The following is a 21,446-nucleotide window of genomic DNA, read 5'->3' on the forward strand; positions in this document are numbered from 1 at the left end:
GAAAACTCAAAGTAAAAAGAAGGGAAAACTATGAATTGGTCCTCCGAGCTAAAATATCAAAGCTCATGACTGCATAATGAAAAGAGTGCGAAAAAAAGTTATCAACACCGTTAGAAGTTATCTGTTTCACATGCATTCACATGAAATACTGCCAGGTTAAATCTGGATAATTCCATGCTAAAGCAGAAATAGAATGCTATGTAGCATCAAGGCGCATATTTATAAAGCCCTAGCACCACCTTGCGCCACATTTGCGGCATTTATTTTGACGCAAATGTGGCATTAAGGTGGCATTTGCTATGCGCCATATTTATAAAGTGGTACAATACTTGCATTGCGCCACTTGTAAACACTTGCGCCACATTATGCCTGCACCAGGCATGCAAGGGGGGTGTTTCCCCATTAGGGGGGCTGAAAAAAGTGCAAGGTAATCTGAGTGATTTCCTTGCACCATTTTTTAGTACTTTTAATGCCTGCTCAGCGCAGGTGTTAAAAAAGGCCCTGCCCTCATTTACAATGTATGTAAGAGAGAACTTATTTTAGAAATGACAACAGACGTTTAGCCTTTTTACACAAATCATAAACAATAATAAACACACATGGGGACAAAAAAGTGTGCAAATATAATGTCAACAGTTTGGGATTGCGGGGGCGATGGCCACGGGTCCTAAATTACTTTGTTTCCAGGATGACTATTTATAAGAAAGTGATATGCAGATTCATTGTTATCAACAAGGACAGATGGCAGAATTGCAAGGTGGTTTATGACATTAGGGATATCAGTTGCATCCTCTCAGCTACCTCCTTGACACACAGGTGGGGCTTAACTTTCCATACTGACCAAATGACGGATTTGTGCGCATCCATGTTGAAGCTGACTTTTCTGGAAATGGGCCCGCCAGCACCACCTGCAGACTTGAATGGAAATCAGGAAATCTGCTTGAAAAAAACTGATGTGTTCACCGTCTTTACATTGGGTGTCAGCCATTGGAACCCTCTTTGATCTGCTCAGGTGTTTACACACTAGATGGTCCTGGATCAGTAAGAGCTCGTTCTCAGAACTTGCAGGGTCCTGGATCTCAAATATAAATACTCAATTAAGAAATATGTTATTTAACAGATTTTTGTTCTGGAAATTATTCTAAGTTCAAACCAAGCCTCCTCATCAAATCCACATGCATGCACTTTCATGCTGGTCTTCCTTTGCTCGTGTCTTAGTAGCACTTCATGAGTACATTGTGCCATTAACAGCTATTGAATGGCTCTGTCCTACTGGACCATCTGGGGATCATTTTGAATTTTATATACATGATGATTGTCCTTTGCTAATAGTGTACTTTTGGCATTTCATGATTTTCATCAAACAAGTTTTGAATCTGGAAGTTGCTTACCCCTCAGCTGCATTTTGTTGAGAATTTGTTGCATACAACACTCATAGAAATTTCTCTGAGGAGTGCAGAATTATCAAACTCGAGCTAAGGCTACCCTGGGAGAAATCTAGTTTACCTCTGAGTCTTTCTGAATTGGCAGTGTGAATGCTTCGTCCTAGCTTGCATCAAGTCGGTGACCTCGCTCCCCTACATGTTAATTTCCCCACACCAGGGTTGCAAGTTATGTTGAAAGAGCTAGCCTTTTACGCTTTCCTTGACTCTTCAGAGTTTGATTTACTTTTTTTTTCTTTCAAGCAGTTTGAAGGAGAAAGGCTCCTCTTCTTTTTCTTTCTTGATCTGCATTCTTCTTAGTGAACAGCTCTCAAGTGTTGATTGACTAGATTTGGTTGCATTCATTAGTTTAAGAGTTCAATTTTGTAATAAACTGTTTTCATGTTTTTCTTGGAAGATTTTTTTTTTACGTTGTAGGTTGTAATACTCTCAACCATCAAAGAAAGAGGCCTACATGGCCCCAAGAGTGCGTGTAAATTTATACTTCATATGCAGAATCCCATTCAGAGTTTGGCTAAGTATTGAAAAGAGACAGCATGCACGTGAATGTTAAAATATGACTGAAATATTTCTTGTGATTCCCTGATTATGCAATCCCATGAGCATCAGTTGAATTGAGCAAGGCACACGTCCAGTGATCACAAGCTAGGCTATTGAACTGTTCACCTATTCCTGGAGATATGCATCTGAACGTCCAGTTATAAAAAAGTGCCAAAAGCCTATTATCAATAATATTGTTTTGTTTTTAGGCTAAATTACCTTATTTCCTGTCAATTAACACACATGTATTTGAAAATTTTATTGCCTGATTTCTTTTTCTTCCAGAATGCATTCCAAAGCATCATTTTTGATGTGGTAACAAAACAAGCTTTTGACATCACTATTATGATTCTCATCTGCCTTAATATGATAACCATGATGATCGAAACTGATGACCAGAGTAAAGACATGGAGAACAATCTGTACTGGATAAACCTTATCTTCATTATCCTATTCACAAGTGAATTCTTGCTTAAATTGATGGCACTTCGCTATTATTACTTCACAATTGGCTGGAACGTTTTTGATGTTGTTGTCGTCATTCTTTCCATCATAGGTAAGAATACATTTTTCTTTGAATATGTAGATTATTTGAATGAAACTTGGATCCCATTAGCTACTTAAATAAATCCTTCTTGTTTTAAATGTGGTTGATAGCATTTCAGCCAGAGGATGAAGATAACTCTGCAGGGCATTGACACATCGATATCCACTTTCCTGTTGCAGTCTTCCTAATGAGTAGCTCCACATTTGTTTTCTTTCTAAGTCTCAGTGTCTTGTGAGGGCCCACATACGCATTCTGTGTTGTCTCTGTAACAATTTGGCAGAATCCAGCTGGTCAAAAGAATGAAGTGGTTGAAAACGTCTCTCATACATTTGCTAATAAATTCTCGGTGTTCCTCAAGGATGAAAAATGAATTAAATTAATGGTGAGTCCAATTATTATGGTCATTTTGCTTGATGAATGTTTGCCTTATTCTGAGTAGTGCAATAATTTCAGAAATCGGAACAAACACTGGAGGAATTTGTGATACTAAAACAGTGCTCACAATGGAATACTGTGAAGAAATACCGGTGGCACAGCCCTTAAAAGCATCGGGGAAAACTTAAAATTAGGTGGTATAACCAGGTCATGGTAATTCTTTAGAGCGTTTTTAAGTCAGTGTTTCATAAGTGACTTAAAAAGGGGGACTCATTAATCCATGATGGAGAGAGAAACATTGTTATACCTAGACGAGTAAAGGAAAGGATACCATTTAACAGGCATTCTCCTTCCATGATTGCCAATGGACACATCCTGTTAGATAGTTACCTTTCTTTCAGTGTTCAGTTATGCAGATGCATAACATGGCTGTGTTTGATATAACAGAAATTCAGAAATGTTGATACTCGTCTGGTTAATCTTTTCCAACAAACTCATTTCTACTACTTCTTCACAATATGTGGCATTTGCTGGGATGTTGAAAAACATATGATGAATACTTCAGTTGCAAGTGTTCCACGTATCTGTTTATGGATACAGACGTGCCAGAGAGCATTTTTTCTAAATTTTGAAACTGCCAGAGACGTATTGGAAGTCCAGAGAGAAGATAGTGCCTCCTACCACGGGTGCCTTGAAGACTGTACAATTGCAGTTTCATTAGCAGCTCCAGTGATGAGTGGGTGATTACATAGTTCACTCACTCAAGAATGTCATTATCAATGGTATGGACACCCTGGGGCAAGCATTTGAGCCCCTTGGAGGTATGTCGTAGACATTCTGCTGCTAGACCAGTGCATTAACATTATAGTTCATAACCTCTCCAGAGCCTCACTGAAAAACACTGCTTCACCTCACCTTCTAACCACTGCCTCCTACCCTTTGCAAAATTGAAAATACTCTATCTGTGATTCAACTTTGACGTTGATTGTGATCATTTTCCATGTTCACCACTAAAGATCACAAATGCAGACCCTGTCATGGAAACCATTGAGTGGGTATAGCTTTGAACAAGGTTCACATTGCTATTGACAGTAGAAAGACAGAGACTACTTTCCTCATCTTGTTTACCCACATCTAATAACGCATTTAAGAGTTTCTTTCTTGTCAATTTTTTAAAACAGCTTGATTCGGCCTGTGGAATAATCCTTTGGGCTGTACTTAGTCGCACAGTGACTACAGACATATCCCATCGAAGGTTCTGGCCCTCAAATCTTCTACTACACTAATCAACATTCTATCTGCTGATGGTCACTGCAATCATTTTCATTTCATTAGTAGGGCTATTGCTTTTGTGAGTTTTGGTGGCAGCTTTACGATGCTCCCTAATGGAAGTGTAAACGTACGACAGGAGGTGTAATCATTTCCTTTTTAAGTATAAGATTACTTCAGTTTTTCCTGGAGCGCTGAATATTATTACACCATTGTTAATGATTTGTCATATTAAACACTCCCTTGCTCTGGTTTGGAATCAGTCATGATTCCCAGCTGATACTTGACAAAGGCTAAAGCCTATTGTGCCCAAGCAAAGTCTGACCTATGTTTACTGGCACCTTGTGCAGTCTGAATTTATTTACTCTTCTAACAGCCCAAAGAAAGACAGCATTTCTCATTTCTGAGCTATGGTAATGGCTGCCAAGCCATGCAAATGCGTATATAAATGCCCACAAATGCCATGGGCAAGCAACAAAGACAAAGCGCTTGGGTCAAAAACGTAAAGTTACACTTTTGTGTTTACTTTTTTTCAGTATTCACAAGCTACAATTTAATAGTAAGTTTATCACTGTAGAGACTCAGCAGCCAGGCGAAGAACTCCACACATTAAAAGATAGTCCTCTCGTATCTTTTTATGTGCAGAGTTCTCTGCCCAGACTGCAGAGTCTCTGTAGGCCTCTCGTATCTTTTTATGTGCGGAGTTCTCCGCCCAGACTGCAGAGTCTCTCCAGTCATAAAGTTACTATTAAATCGTTGTTTGTGAATTACTAAAATAGTGCATTTCCACAAAAGTGTAAGTTTACCTTTGTGACTCAAGCTCAATAAATCCACCAGTCTTAAACTCACTTCAGCCAACATCCTTATACTTTCACCACCTATCGAGGACAAAAATAAATATTCACTATGGATAAAAGTAGTGATGAAGGTACTGGCTTGCATGTGTGAGTAAACGAAATCAGTTGTCACATAAGATCACTGTTTTGAATAATACTTAAACTGCAAGAACGAAAGTCTTTAAAAAAAAACGGTTTTGTCAGAATAGGTGACTAGGACCCGTAAAAACACAAGCAGGAATCATGATGTACCCTTGGAAAAAACAACTTTGAATTTAGAAAGAGACATATTAGAGAAGGAGAACAGAGATTTTAACTTGAACTAACTCAAACGGAAAGGCGTAAAAACACGTAGAACTCTACAAAGCTGCATACATTTTTTTAAGGGAGTACAAAAAAAGAAAATCAAGTTGAAATTCACCATTGAAATAAAAAGTGTGCATGCTTTTTTTCCTCACTTAATCAAAATTAATAATGCCACATTCCAGTTAGCTATGATCTTTTGGTAGTTTTTTTCCCGTGTGGCAAAGTAGAGCATGGCTCTTACAATGCACAGCAGGAAAATAATCAAACAATATCTAAAAGGACTCTTGAAAGAAGGCCTCTGACAGAAGTTTGAGTTTCACAGCAGAAGTTTCAAAGAGCTCTCAAGAGATTGTGTAACTTGACTTTCAAGCTTGTATGTGACCCAAGTAAGGTTCAATTATGATACAAAGTTTGTGAACTAGGTTGCCTGGTCCAACCTTTTATTTATCAATATTTGTAACAGCAGAAATGAAGTCAGTGGTGACATAATTAATGACATCACTTATCAAGTTTTTTGCAAGTTTTTATTTCTGCACTTTTCAGCTCTTTGATGTATTCTTCCTACCAAAATAATATGTTGTAGGAAAAAAGGTGAATCAAACAATCCAGGCCTAGCAACAACATACTGGGGCAATAAACTTTTAAAAGGAAATTGTTTTAATATGGATTCTGTACAACGATGAAGCCACAGTGGCATACTGAGGATGTTGAAAAAAGGTCATTAAAATAGGAGAGAGAATGTAAGGAAAAACACTAACTGAAATGATAAAGAGATACAAACTATAGACAATTTAGCTATACATCCATGTTTCTTTTCCGTCAGAACCTATAGAGAGAATGAACAGACCAAATTGTACATGCTTCAGTCTGTTTTCCGACAATTTTGCACAATCTCACAATCTCATTTTTATCCTCTTCCAAAATTATGTGGTATCTCTTAGGCACATGCTTGACAGGAATAAGCTATCTGCACACGTTTTAGCTAAACAAAATTCCCACTCTCTAGTTACCATAGATTTCACAGAAGGTAGCTTCATGTGGTCCAAAGCTCATCAAGTTTGGGACCTGTTGCTTACTCAGCCTGACTTAACTTTTGTTACTGAGTGCCTCCCAGCTTCTTGGTTTGATACTTTAGAGAAATGGGAATCTTTCTCAAAACGTTATGCATCAAATATCACATCAACATCATCAATAACACCTCAGAAGTCACAAGAGATTAATTTCTTCCACATCTGTTTGCTGGTAGTTGATTATTTTCTATATATATTTTGGCCAAAGCCATCAAGTTACTGAAATTGATACTGCAATCCTCAGATAAAATAATATCAATGAGGATATATATTTAGGCTATCGAGTGCAATAGCTGCGATCCTTAGTTTGTACTTACCCTTATGACTTAAGTCACAAAAGAAATAGAGCACAGGCATTAAACAGTAATTATTAGTGTCAGGTCTCAAACAATCCTTTTGTTTAGGGATCAAAAACTCGTTCAAATCCTACCTGTGTTAAATTTGGTTAGAAATAATTCAACCAGCAGGCACATCCACCACCTAAAGTAAATCAGTATTTTATAATTCGCTCAAATATTAGAGTAAGCAGAATGTAATTTCCTTGAAGCACACGCTTGATCCTCGTTCTTACAAGTTTGTTGGTAGTTTTGACCCCCATATGTTAGGGAAAGTACTTTTTATGTAATGTTTATGCTGCAGCTTTACATGCTCAAATCCATATGGTCTCAAATATTTGTATTTCATTTTCGTGACTTGTATTTGCACCCTCCGTATAGAACCAAACTTAAAAAAGGTTCTAGCATATAGTTCTTTTCATTAGTAACTTTTCATATTTAAATTATTTCAGACATTTGTGGCTTTGTAACAAACAATGTGCTCTCAAAGTAAGGAAAAATTATTGAATGCTTCGCTCTTAGTGTTAGGAATCAGTTCACTAATCTCTGTATCTTTACTGCAAAATCAAACTTGAAAGCTGAGTTTCTTCTTCCTATACTTATACCTGTGTTTTTTGCAGGTGGCCATCTTAATCCCAAATCTGCTCTATAATTATTAAATATCAAAATCAAGCCAATTAATGAAACTACCTTCATAGTCGTCTCTGCCTTTCATTGTTTGGTTTAAATCCTTACACTAATTTTGAGTTGTTAGCATTTGAAAAAGGTGTGGGTTAGGCTTCAAAGGGTTAACCCTTTTTATATTGCGTCAGTTTAGTGAACCCCTCACCTAACCTCTAATTAGCATTGGCATGTTGGGCTTCATGCAATATAATTTCGTAACACCAATTTGGAAAACATCTAGCTATGGCACCTGTCAAAAGAAAGCAGTTGGTACCTAGAAAGGAAAAGCAAACAGACAATCACAATTTCATTGTCATATAGTTGCCCTCCAAGTTTGGTCAGCACTCAGGTTCTGTCTTCGTCTTCAGGACATCAGTTGATTCGCCATAAAAAGAGATTCAGCTCCAGCAAAAATTAAAAGGGCACTTCCCTCATGAGGAGGTAAAGTGTAAATGGGCAATCTAAGGACAGAATGGTTTTAAGAACCAAACAGCCAAGTATCTATGCAGAGTGACAAAGTGTCTGGGTCATAGCAAATAGCATCGGCATCTCCCCCTCTCCTAGTCTCCTGCTCCCTAATTCTAATTCACTTCCTGGTGACAAGGGTTTTTATCCCCTTTCCGTTGTACATTCCCCTAGAATCTAATTGGACAAGGGGTTGCACCCCACTATCTATAACCAATTAAAAATACATTAGCTCATCAAATTTGTTACCCCATAATAGTTCTCACGTATTTTATTGGTTCTTATGATTGACGTCTTTAGCGGGTGGAATGTCTGGTGTGATTTCATTGTCTTGTGGTCCTTTGCACATCTTCGGTCAGTGTCTCCATTGTCCGTACAGGTTTAGGCGACCTTGTTAATCTACACTGTTGCATTTAGCTAAAAATGTTACTATAGGCAGGGTGAATTTCATGAGAACGGAACTACTACAGTTACATTCAGCTTCTAACTTTTGGAAAAACAAGAGTTCATGTCCTTTAGCAAGTCATCACACTGCACGTTAGAAAAATACATTTAATATGAGAGTCAGGCAGCTAGGCCTCGACTCATGCTAAGTAAGGCCTACTGCTTTATTAGCAAAAATCTAATACATTCAGCCTTTCAACATTAACGTAAAAGCACAATTTAATAAACATTTCACCCTTATTAGTCAGTTTCACGAGTCCCCGTATACATTGACGGCCACTCCCCGTGGTCATATTTCAAGTGCCCGTTTTAGCAAAACATGTTAATACAGTTTCTATGCGACATTATTATACATTAGTTCATAAACATTTCATGTTAATATAGATTATATAAGCTATGCGCTCTCAGTCCCTCCTCCGATGACCTTTGTCATCACACAAACCTTTCCCTTTCAACCTTTCACTTTCAATTTTTCACTTTGCGCATGATGCGCATTTCAACATCTTGCCCTTTGTGTGAGCTTTCCCAAATTTCATTAAACATTTTCTCCCTTTCATTTTCTTCATTTCTTTTGCTTCGTTTTGTCAAATTTCCTTTAATTCTTTCATTACTTTTGCATGCTCCTCATAAACCCACTAGACAAATCAGAACAATTAATAGACCCCCTAATATTTTTGCAAGTACCCCATTCCAAATATTACTAAACCAGCTCCCTACTCTGGTAATTCCTTTCCCAACTTTCTCCCAAATTCCAGGTTCCTTCAGCTACTTTAAATCTGCACTATCTCTTGTTAGGTTAGTAAGCATACTTCTAATCTTTTTGCTATTATCAGGTATGAACAAGCAACAATGACGCTCGTTAAGCATCTTACAGACTCCGCCACTCTTCATTAAAAGAAGGTCTAAAGCAAGCCGGTTTTGAAGAGTCATAGCTCTTTCCGCAGCAAGTTCAGTATCCATCAGGAGTATAGAAGAAAACTACTAATAGAGCTACTCAAATAAGTATGAAGATACCATCATCTTCATATACCAACACTATGGTTTAGAATGATGCTAACTATATATAACTGACCAGTTGTATGCTCATGATATCAGGCTACTATACTTAGGTGCTTGGTCTCAGATAAAGTAATCCTATTGCATAATTAATATAAACTTATTTTATATATACAAATATTTTACTGTTCAATAGTAATACAATTAAAAAGAATATACATTACATCAAAAAAATATAGAAAAGACATACGAAGCACCTAAATCAAGCATACCACATGCACACTAAACTATACAAATGAATAAACGTGTCTTATTTACAAGTGAAACAACACATCAAGAAACTAGTCTGAATAACAAAATAAGACTAAAACAATTTTCAATAATAGGAATATTGAAATATAGATCGTTATAATGTGTTAGCATTAATAATCTGATACACAAAAAGGAAACAATGCTGACATAGTTCTATCTAAATGGTACCGTAGGGACCGAAGGCCTACGCGCGTTTCGGTGTTTCAGGATATTATGAACAACCTTCCTCAGGGCCGTTCCCAGTGGTACTGTTCAATGATGCTCAAGTCTTAGCAGCCAAATCTTCTGGTCAGATTGATTACAGGTTTGTAATGTTCTTTTTGATAGTGTAGTCAAAAGATCTTACTTGAAGAGTCTTGTCTAACGTTTTTATGGGGCAATAGTTTTTCCGGCCGTTTCTGCTCCCAGCGGGAAAGTCAGAATGACCGCTGCGGTCTTTTGGCGGGCGGTGCTCGTGCATGGGCATGAGGTCCGAGGCCTAAGACCAATTGCTGCACACCTGGAAGTCACAGGAGCCTGACTAGGTATTGATGGCTATTACCACTGGTGGGATTCGGGTGCCACATGCCCTCCCTCACAAGGGACCTTGCCTACCAAGTTCGCCCTGGCCTAGGGGAACCCACTGTCCACCTCCCCCACCCAGACACCTCGTAATGCGCACAGAATCAGCTGAATGAGAGTGTACTCACCCCTTTGTGGCTGTTGTGATGCCCTCAAGCGCCCATCCATCTCCGGATACGCCACTGCCAGGATCCGGAACATCAGGGGGGTCATGGTGCGACGGGCACCCCTCCCACGTTGGGAGGCCATCCCCAGCTGGGCCTCCGCCGTCTTCCTGCTCCAACTGCTCAGGTCCTCCAATCATTTCCGGCAGTGGGTGCTGCGTCTGTGGTAGAACCCCAGGGTCCGAACGTCGTTGGCGATGGCATGCCAAATACCCTTCTTCTGGTGGGCGCTGACCTAGAGGAATGGTACAGGGGGAAAAGAAATTACTTACCCGTCAGGACCGTCATACTCATTACCCCGCAGTTCCCACCCTTGCCCTGACGCACATACACTCCCCATCCGCACATGCAGGCCTCAGCCCCCCCATGTATCTTCCATCCACACCACTCAAAACAGGCATTGCCCATTCAGCATGCTCATAGTGTACTCAACTGTTTGTCTGGAGGACTGTACAGTTGCATGTACTGGGGGAGGACCCCATCCATTAGTTTCTCCAACTCCTCCGAAGTGAAGGCAGGGGCCCCTTCCCCAGACACATGAGCCATAGTCGCTTCCAGACACAGGTCATAGCAGCACTTGCAGTTTAGGTCCTTTCCTGTTGAAGGTCAGGTATCAAGTGAGTGAACAGACAGAAAATGGCGGTCATGTCCGCAGCGGTGTGTACAGTCACCGCCAACACGTACCCTCACCGCCGGCGTACATCGTCATTGGCTCCTGGGACCCATAGGGCCCAATGTTAACCAATGCAGAATTGTGCTGCGGTCTTCGACCGCCCACTGCAACGGTGTAGAACGCCAGCGCAGTTAACTCATATCCCCTTGTCCCACCTTACAGGTCAGGCAGCCGCCATTTCAGGAGTCCACATGGGATGGATGTTAACTGCGTCACACCTATCTAGGCCTGGAATATAGACAGATACCGGCAGATTGCAGAATAATAACGTTTCTGCAAATAACACATTGTGCTACCTTAGTGTTGGATCTGCTCGATGTTCTCCTCCATAGGGCACGTCTGCTGGGGCAGGTGATGAGATGGCGGCATCCTCCGGTGTACAGAGCCCTGGTGGACCTGTCGACAATGGAAGAGAGACACATCCTAGTCACCTACAGACTTGATCGTGCAACAATCCAGAAACTGTGTGCCCAGTTGGAGCCGGACCTGATGTCAGCTATCCGCCATCCCACAGGAATTCCCCCTCTAGTGCAGGTCCTGTCTGTACTCCATTTCCTGGACAGTGGGTCTTTTCAAACAACAGTGGCCATGGCATAAGGGATGTTCCAGCCAATGTTCTCTAATGTGTTGTCCAGAGTGTTGTCTGCCCTGCTGAAACAGCAGTTACATTGTGTTCCCTCAGGTGGAGGTTTTGCCCACAGTGAAAGGTGACTTTTATGCCCTGGGACATATCCCCAACATCATTTGTGCTATTGATGGTACACATGTGGCATTTGTACCCCCCCGCAGGAATGAACAGGTGAACAGAAACTGGAAGAGCTACCATTCTATGAATGTGTAGATGGTGTGTTTGGCAGACCAGTACATCTCCCATGTGAATGCCAAGTATCCTGTCTCAGTCCATGACGCTTATATTTTGAGGAATAGTAGCATCCCTTATGTGATGGGGCAACACCAAAGGCACCGTGTGGCTAATGGGTGAGCCTAAAGTCCCCACACAGTTTCATTTGCTGGCTGGGTATGGGGCTGTCCCTAAGGGTTAGTGTGTGTCTAACAGTTGTCCCTCGACATTTGCAGGTGACTCTGGTTACCCCAACCTGTCATGACTACTGACCCCAGTGAGGAATCCCAGGAAAAAGGGCAAAGGAACGCTACACTGAGGCACATAAGCGAACTAGGAGGGTGATCAAATGCACCTTCGGCCTCCTGAAGGCCAGATTCCAGTGCCTCCATCTGACAGGTGGCCCCCTATACTACTCACCAAAGAAGGTGTGCCAGATTATTGTGGCCTGCTGTATGCTGCACAGCCTGGCTTTGCGATGCCAGGTGCCTTTTCTGCAGGAGGATTGGCCAGATGGTGGTCTTGTTGCAGCTGTGGAGCCTGTGGACAGTGAAGAAGAGGAGGCAGAAGAAGAGGATATCGACAACCAAAACAACATCATCATGCAATACTTCCAGTGAGACACAGATAAGAAGATGCCACTGCTTCCCACATCTCATTCTATTGTTGAAACTAGCATAAGTCTGTCATTTTCATTTAGTGTATGGACCTTGACTTGTCACTTTGACTTTCCATTTCACAGATCTGGGTCCCACTTTGTGCCCTCTGCTATGTTTACTGCTGACCTACAGCTGTCTTACATTGGTATGTGAACAAGTACATTGACATTGCTATATTCCATAGTTATTGCAATTACACATTTGTGAAAGCACAGACTGACTCCAGATTGTTTTGTGATTGAAGTGTGTTTATTCCTGTGCTAATAAGTGGAGGGGGTTGTAAAATGGGCTGGGGGATGGTGGAGGAATGTCCATGGCAGAGTCCAGTCTATTTGTTTCACAGGTGCATTGTCCAAAGGGGCATAGGAAGTGGAGCAATGGCAGTTTAAGGATGGACAGGGTGACATAGTGGGACAGAAGTGTGACATTCAGGGGGGTCTCATTTCCTGGCGGGGGTCTTGGCAATGTTCCATGTCTTGTTACGGGGTCTCAGGGACCGTTTGCAGGGTGGTTCTCCATCTGCAGGGGGTGGGATGCTGGTGTCCTGTTGTTCCTGTGGCGGTGCCTCCTGTCCACTAGCCGCGGCAGAGGTGGAGGGCTATTCATCGTCCAGGCTAGTGTCAGGGGCCCCTTGTTGTACCACTGTGTCCCTCCTGATGTTGACAAGGTCTGCCAGCAAACCTGCAATGGTGATAAGAGTGGTGTTAATGGACTTCAAGTCCTCCCTCAGCCGCTGGATCTCCTGAAACTTGGCCAGTAATGTTGCCATCGTCTCCTGGGAATGATGGTAAGCTCCCATGATGTTGGAGAGTGCCTCATGGAGAGTTGGTTCCCTGGGCCTGTCCTCCCCCTGTCGCACAGCAGTCCTCCCAGTTTCCCTGTTATCCTGTGCCTCTGTCCCCTGAACCGTGTGCCACTGCCACTGCCCCAGGTCCCTGATTTCCTTGGGTTGGTTGGTTTGCCTGGGTTCCCTGCAGTGGTGGACACACTGCTGATTGACGTGTCCTGGGGACAGAGGGACGGGCCCGCTGGGTGGGTGCTGTGCTGGTGTTTCCTGAAGGGGGGGGGCTCTGTGATGGCTTGTGACAGTGTCAGCGGAACCGACTGTCCCAAGGTCCCTGATGGGCCGGGCTGGTCATCTTGATCCAGGCGTGCAGAGCTGCTGTCGTCACTGTGGGCCTCTTCTGTGGGGGGCTAGATATGTCTGGCACCTCCTGTCCAGTGACGTTGGGTAGGGGTGCTGTTGGGGTGTAAATGCATATTTATTGTATCTGTGTGTGCCATTGTGTGCAATGGGTGGTTGACCCTCTACTCCAGTGCTTGTATTATTGGCTTGGTCCTTGTGTGATTGGTGATTTTGGGGCATGAGTGAGTCTCTGTAGTGGACATACTTGGGTGATGGGTGTCCATGCATTGGTGTTATGCAGGGCTTGTTTTTGGGATGTGTGGGTTGTGTTGGTGGGGTATCCTTGGGTTGTTGGGGTGAAGGATGTGAGGGTAAGGGTGGGAGTATGTGATGGCATGCAGGTGGGGTGGGGGGATAAGGTAGTAAAGATTTGCCTTACCATACCAGTCTTCCTGCTAATCCTGCGAGGCCCTCAGGATGCAGTATTGCTAAGACTTGCTCCTCCCATGTTGTTAGTTGGGGGGGAGGAGGTGGGGGTCCACTGCCAGTCCTCTCTACAGCAATCCTGTGTCTGGGGACCACGGAACGCATCTTCCCCGGTAGGTCGTTCCACCACTTTCTGATGTCATCTCGTGTTCTTGGATGCTGTCCCACTGCGTTGACCCTGCCCACAATTCTGCACCATAGCTCCATCTTCCTAGCAATGGAGGTCTGCTGCACCTATGATCCGAATAGCTGTGGCTCTACCCAGAAGATTTCCTCCACCATGACCCTGAGCTCCTCCTCAGAAAACCTGGGGTGTCGTTGAGGTGCCATGATGTGGTGTGGGTGATGTGTGAGGTGGTGTCTGTTGTGATGTGTGAGGGTGTGTGTTGGTGTGTGTTGTTTGAGGTGCGTGGATATTGTGTAAGTGATGATGTTGTGTGCCTGTGGATGCTAGTGTTGTTTTAGGTAGTGTCTCTCTCTGGCCTGCTTTCAAATTTCTGGTAGTAAGGGTTTGTGGGTAATGTGGGTGTGTGCTTTATATTGGATTGGGTGTGTGGGTGTGGTGTGTGTATGTGTATGTGGTGTGTGTATTTCGAATTGTCCAATGTGGTTGTGTTTTGTATATGTGTGTGTATTTTGAGTGCGGCGGTGTGTACCGCCAATGGATTACCGCAGTTGAAAGACGGCAGTGTTGCTCCGTGGGTCGTGATAGTGTTGGCGTATTCTTATTGGCGTGACGGTGTCGGTTTTGTTATCGCCAGTTTATCACTGACCTTTGGTGTGGCGGACTTGTGTGGGTGTCTGTATTGTGGCCGATTCCGGGCTGAGGGTGGTAATACGTGTAGCGGAATTCCATGGACGCAGTGGTATGTTGGCGGTCTTCTGCGCTGCGGTAAGCGGCATTTACCGCCAGGGTTGTAATGAGGGCCTTAGTGTTGTTTAAGGTGAAATCATTAAGTGCTACTACACATTCATTCATGTAAAGTGTATGTGTGAACCTTCAACATGCAAAGGATACCCCCTTAAAAGTATGAATGCAGTTATTATCATCTGCGTTACTATTACCTTGACATAACTTATGATGCTCCAACCCCTCTTGCAAGTCAGAAGGGATGGGTCCAAGCTGAAAATATGATTAAATGTACATATCTGAATACATGTGTAGAAACATAGGCCAAACAATTTAGTAAATGATGCTTGATACTTTTATAATGTGTCATGTAGTTTATTGTGCAGAATATTTTTAGGTACGCAATACAACATGAGTCATTTGAATACATTTGAATACTATGGTTCAACAAAATCTTGAACCATAATCATCTCACCTGGCAAAAATATATAGTGAAATTTGTAAGGCATCAAAATATGTAAAAAACAGAAAAGGTAATCGAGAAGGAGACTATGTGCTGTATGCTGGATTAGGCGGTCAAGTTTGCAAAAAACTAGTGAGGAAACCCTTGTCTCAGCTGTATGACAGGGAATGGTTGAGCCTATCTATCTATTTTCTGTATATTCAATTATTGAAAGCTGGCTTCTCTGGACATGTTCATTATGAATGTTTCTATTCTCATTGAAAGGTAGCCTGGGTTTGCTGCCAAGGATGCCGGAGTAAGGCTGTCCTGGGAAATGAATAGGGTATGGGAGTGAGACAAGTGATTGGGAGGCCAGAAAACACTTTATTTCTGATATGGGCGAGTATACCATAAGATAGTGAACTGACATCCAGCACTGGCAGGATGTAAGGCATTCAAAGATGTGTGTCTTGAAAATAAGGAGTGAAAGCAGGAAATGGTAGAAAGATTTGGAAATCATCCACTTAGAGATGTTATGAGAAGCCAAAAGATGATTGCCACAATATGGGGTCTAAAGGGAGAAGTTGAGTGTGCCTGGGGCTGAAAATTGAGGAGTACTTACTGGTAGTGATATACCAGGGTGAATGAGGTACACCACGAGTCTGAAAAGGACTGTTTAGAGTAACAAGTTTTGAGCAAATACTTTGATCTCAAAATTGGTTAGAATGGAAAGCAAGGTGTGGTTATTGAAATTATTGCATGGTGCAGAGACGTGGTCTGGGTGAGCAGAGGTTCTGAAGCTGGTTATGATACTATGAAGCGCACTGCCCTTAACATAAAGAACTAAGGGAAGGAGAGATATGTTGAGTAAAGGAACATGTTTGTTCTCTCCCTTTCAATATCCACACACTGAAAAAATAAACATGCCCTTGCTATATGCTCTCCATTTTGAGAGCCAAACACCCTTAGTACTGAGTAACTACTCTATTCCAGATGATACCTCTATCCCAGGTACTATGGTTATGACCCAAGGGGTGTTTGCCTAAAAAAGAGCCCTCTGGGTGTCATGTTTCATCCTGGTCCCTCCCACTCTCGCCAGAGAATCCTTTAGGGGCAGACGGGGCCTCATTATAAGCTGATTGATTATTCAGGGAAGATCCAGGGGGTGGATAATTCAAATAAAAATCCCTATCACCTGCCTAAGCAGAAAACTATACTTTTATTAAGGAGGTAGTGAAGGGGTGGTTAAAACAAACAACAGGACACATGAGGCTTTACTATGTGACTCATGTCTACATAGGTCAATATTTTTCAGCCCTGAAAGGCCCCATCCATGGTCTGGGGCTTTCCTCGGGACTAAAACCCTCCTTATCCCTATTTTAATCTCTGTCTTTATGCTCATACACTCAATCAGTGCATATGCATATATACAATACATGTTGCTAAATAGTGGTTGCACCAAAAAGGTATTGTTCTCTTTTAGTATAGGGGTCCTAAATAGAAAAAAACATGTATATACAGTTATACACACCAACACTATAACAGAAGACAAACCAAATATACCAAATTAATATAAAACAGACATTGGTAAATAGTAGCTGGAATGTATCTGTTAAAATCCAAGGCCCCGCTGTCATGTGCTGACCTCAAGCTGTGCCACTCATGTGATCATACAGCTAGCTTAATAAAATTCATGCATGGGTAGACCCATTCTCAAAACATATGTTGAATGCTTAGTGGAGGAGTGACTTGGTGAAATCTGCACACATGCAAGGTTACTAAATCCATCTCTTACCCTAACTACAGGACATTCACACCACAAGAAGTAGCAAGAAGAGAGGGGAGCATTGTACCCTGAGGACGTGTTAAATCCACCCAATTGGCTCAATAAGGCGGAATGACTTACTTTGTCAAAGGTTTCCCACACGGCTGCACCTAAATTTGTTTCTCCAATCTCCTCCCAATGCTGCCCCCTGGAGGAGCAGCTCAAGTATTTGTGTGTTAGTGATGCGTGCTTAGTGACGCAATGATCGCATAGCAGTAAGCATGCTGGGGAATGTAGTCCTCCAACTGCTCCCAGTCGCTACTATTAGGAACCACTGAATAGGATTCCCTGTTGGTGCAGTTAAAACCAGATAAAGCACCAAAAAGTTGGCATGGCACCCTGACATGGTTTTTTCAATGTCATCGAATGTTCACCAAACAAATTACCCAAGCAATTGCTGCATGAAGCGCGCTTAGTGTTGTGGCAGTCGCATATTGGTAAGCATGATCAGGAATGTACTCCCCCAGCTGCTACCATTAGGAACCATGGAATACCCTCTGTTCAGGGTTGCATAGCAGGATTACCTGTTGGCACATCCAAAATCAGATAATGCAACAAAAGGTTTGTATGGCACCCTGACATAGTTCTTTCAATACCATTGGATGTTTGTTAGAAATGGGGTCTCTAGTTGTTAGAGGTATACACCCTTGCCCAAGTAGGGACCACAATCCTAGTCAGGGTAAGTCACACACAATCCACATTATCCTGTGCCCACCCTCTGGTAGCTTGGCACTGAGCAGTCAGGCTTAACTTAGAAGGCAATGTGTAAAGTAGTTTTGAACAAAATCATGCAATAACACAGTGAAAACACTACACAGGTTTAGAAAAATATAAAATAATTATCTGAATAACGTAATGTTAAATGCTCAAGATTTGATAAGCACAAGTTGAAATATCACTTTTGCAATTTTTAAGAAGAGTTGTAAGTCTTTCAAAATCAGCAATTGTCTTTTGTGTGCACAAAGTACCTAATTTGCATAAAGATTACACACACAGAGACTGCAGAGGAGAGGATGCATGGAAAAAGGAAGGTGTGCATTGGATTTTCTGGCATAGCACAGACGATGAGTTGTTTCTTCCCATGCTGTACGGGCTATGCGTCAATTTCCAGCGTGCAGTCTTGGATCTGTACTCTTTTGACATCCAGGGACAATGCGTGGAAATCCTGGGTGTGCAGGACAAAGTCACAGGTGCTGCGTCGATCCAGTGGGCAAAGCGTCAGACTTTATGTCACATGGAAGGCGTTGCATCGATTTTTCACTCTGGAAGTGTGGCTGCATTGTTCCGGCTCAGCTGTGCTTCGATCCAGTATGGCTGTGTATCAAAGTTCCGTCACTGGGTGATGCTCCACTGTAAAGTGCATCCCCTGTAGGGAAATGGACCACTCAAGAGTTTAGGATTTTCAAACCTCATTTGCATGACCCATCTGAGGGGCCTGTGGTCTAGCTGAACCCATAAGTGAGTCCCAAACAGGTATAGCCTCAGCTTCTTCAGTGCCCAGACCTCATTAAATGTTCAGTACCACTCCACCTCTGTTCCAGTGGTAATAGTCATCTGCTAATAAAGACTACTAGTTGGTCTAAGCCTTCCTCATTTAGCTGTGCTAGAACTGCTTCTCTGCCATGCTCTGAAGCATCTGTCTGCATGATGAATTCTTTGGAGTAGTCAGGGACCTTGAGCATGGGTGCTGTGCACATGGCTTCCTTCAGGGATTCAAAGGCTTTCTGACAAGCCTCTGTCCAATTCACCAACCTAGGTTTCTTCTTGGATGTGAGTTCTGTTAAGGGGGCCAGTATGGTGCCGTAGCTCTTAACGAATCTGCGGTAATATTCGGTGAGACCCAAGAAGGCTCTCACCTCTGTCTGGGTTCTAGGTGGTTGCCAGGCCTTGACATTCTCAACCTTGGCCTGGAGGGGCTGCACCTTTCCACCACCACGGAACCCTGCCCAATCAAGCACGTGCTGGCCTTGATGGTCAGGCCTGCCTGTTGCAGGGCCTGAAGCACCTCCTTGAGGTGGAGCAGGTTGTCCTCCCAGCTGGAAGTATAGATGGCTTTGTCGTCTAGATAGGCTGCCAGAACGCACCCTTGCCAGCTAGGATCCCATTAATCAACCGTTGGAAGGAAGCAGGGGCATTTTTCAATCCAAAGGGCATTACTCTGAACTGGTTACGACCCTCAGGAGTAGAAAAAATAGATCTCTCTTTAGCCCCCTCAATCAAGGTGATCTACCAATACTCTGACGTGAGATCAAAGGTACTGAGGAACTTGGCAGCGCCTGGCCTGTCTATGAGCTCATCAGCTAGGAGGATGGGGTGAGCATCTGTCTTTGTGACCCAGTAGTCCATGCAGAACCTAAGCTCTGGCTTGGCACCGGGAGCAGCAGCCTTGAGAACCAACACCACTGGGCTGGACTAGGGAGTGCTGGACTTCTCAATCACCCCAAGAGCCAGCATCTTGGCAACTTCCTCCTTGTTGCCAGCCCTCACCTTGTATGACACTCTGTAAATGTTGTTCTTTACAGGGGGGACTGCCTCCTGTGTCAGTGTCATCGACACACAAGTGTGTGAGTCCAGGGGTGAAGGAGAACAGGAAAGAGTACTGTTCCAATAATTGGTAGCAGTCCCCTCTCTGATCTAGGGTCAGGGAGTCAAAGAAATTGACACCCTCCACTGACCCGTCACCTTCCTTGGCAGAGAGGAGGTCATGGAGAAGTTGTTAAAAGAAGAAAATAAATCCAAGTGTATGTCTGATTTGGTCCTTTATTGGAGCATCTCATCCACAGCACGACAAACAGCTACCCTTCTCTCAGCTCTGCTCAAACCTCCCTCAACACTCCACATTCTATATGATGTCAGACCATGACATCAGGACAGAGCAGAGCAAAGAGAACATTCTACTTTGAACTTACAACAGGTTATATACCACAGAAGTTCCCTCTCCTCTTCCATACCCTCATCTGTAACCAGGAGCATGCTTACCTCAGACCTTTCAAAATGAGGCTTTAGTTGGTTCTGATGGAACACCCTTAGGGGGTTTCTAGGGGACTTGAGGTCCACTAGGTAATTAGCCTCCCCCTTATGCTCCTTCATCTCAAATGGGCCAGCCCAGCGGTCCTGGAGAGCCCTAGGCTCTACTGGCTCCATTACCCAAACCTTGTCTCCAGGTTGAAACTCTATCAGGGTGTCCTTCTGGTCATAGTATTGTTTCAAAACCTCTTGACTGGCCTCAAGGTTGCTCTTGGCCTTCTTCCAGAAAAATTGCATCTGATTGCAGAGGGTCAGCATGTAACTGACCACATCCTGGGAGGGTTTCCTGGGAGCTTTCTCCCACCCCTCTTTCACTATGCTTAGAGGTCCCCTGACAGAGTACCCATAGAGAAGTTCAAAGGAGCTGAACCCCACCCCTTTCTGGGGCACCTCTCTATAAGCAAAGAGAAGGCATGGCAAGAGGACGCTCAACTTACACCTCATGGCCTCAGGGAGGCCTCTGATCATACCTTTCAGGGTCTTGTTGAACCTTTCCACAAGACCATTGTGCTGAGGATGATAAGGGGTGGTTAACGGGTAGGTCACCCCATACGCATCCCACATGCACTTCATATACACAGACATGAAGTTTGTGCCTCTGTCACATGCAATCTCTTTGGGGAATCCTACATAAATATCCCCATTAGAGCTCTGGTCACCACCGCTGCAGTCACTGTCCTCCGAGCAATTGCCTCTGGGTAGTGGATGGCATGGTTCACCAAAACCAGGATAAACCTGTTGCCTAGGGCAGTTTTGGGGTCCAAGGAACCAATGACATTGTGTCCACCCTTTCAAAGGGGGTGCCAATGACAGGGAGTGGGAACAGGGGTGCCTTCAGCCTTTTCCCACTAGTCTGGCAGGTTGGGCAGGACCTACAGAAAGCATCTGAGCCACCCACATTCGGGCCAATAAAAGTGGGTGACAAGCCTGGCAAAGCTCTTGTCTTGCCCCAAATTTCCCCCAGGGGGATGTCGTGAGCAAGAACCAGTAGGAAGGCCTAGTAGCACTGGGGGACCACCAGCACACATGCTGCCCCAGCCTCTGGCACCTTAGGCTCACTGTAAAGGAGATCATTCTTCCAACAGATATGTTGATCGCCAGACCCTCAAGGGTGGGGCACTGCTTCTGCACCTTGCAGAATTCCTCCCTGGTTGCCCTATCCGCAACTTTCCAGCCAGCAAGCTCAGGCAGG

The 21,446-nt window shown here is 43.4% G+C and overlaps 1 protein-coding gene across 1 annotated transcript in view; it reads left to right on the forward strand.

The window, feature by feature from the left end:
- LOC138285386 (sodium channel protein type 2 subunit alpha-like) overlaps positions 1–21,446 on the forward strand; it is a 745,466-nt gene that overhangs the window by 708,891 nt on the left and 15,129 nt on the right. Inside the window, exon 26 of the mRNA XM_069225255.1 lies at positions 2,268–2,538. Coding sequence (XP_069081356.1) covers positions 2,268–2,538 — 271 coding nt within the window. The remainder of the gene's footprint in view (positions 1–2,267; positions 2,539–21,446) is intronic.

The sequence above is a fragment of the Pleurodeles waltl genome, chromosome 3_1 (genome assembly GCF_031143425.1).
Source record: "Pleurodeles waltl isolate 20211129_DDA chromosome 3_1, aPleWal1.hap1.20221129, whole genome shotgun sequence".
In the NCBI taxonomy this organism is placed as follows: Eukaryota; Metazoa; Chordata; class Amphibia; order Caudata; family Salamandridae; genus Pleurodeles; species Pleurodeles waltl.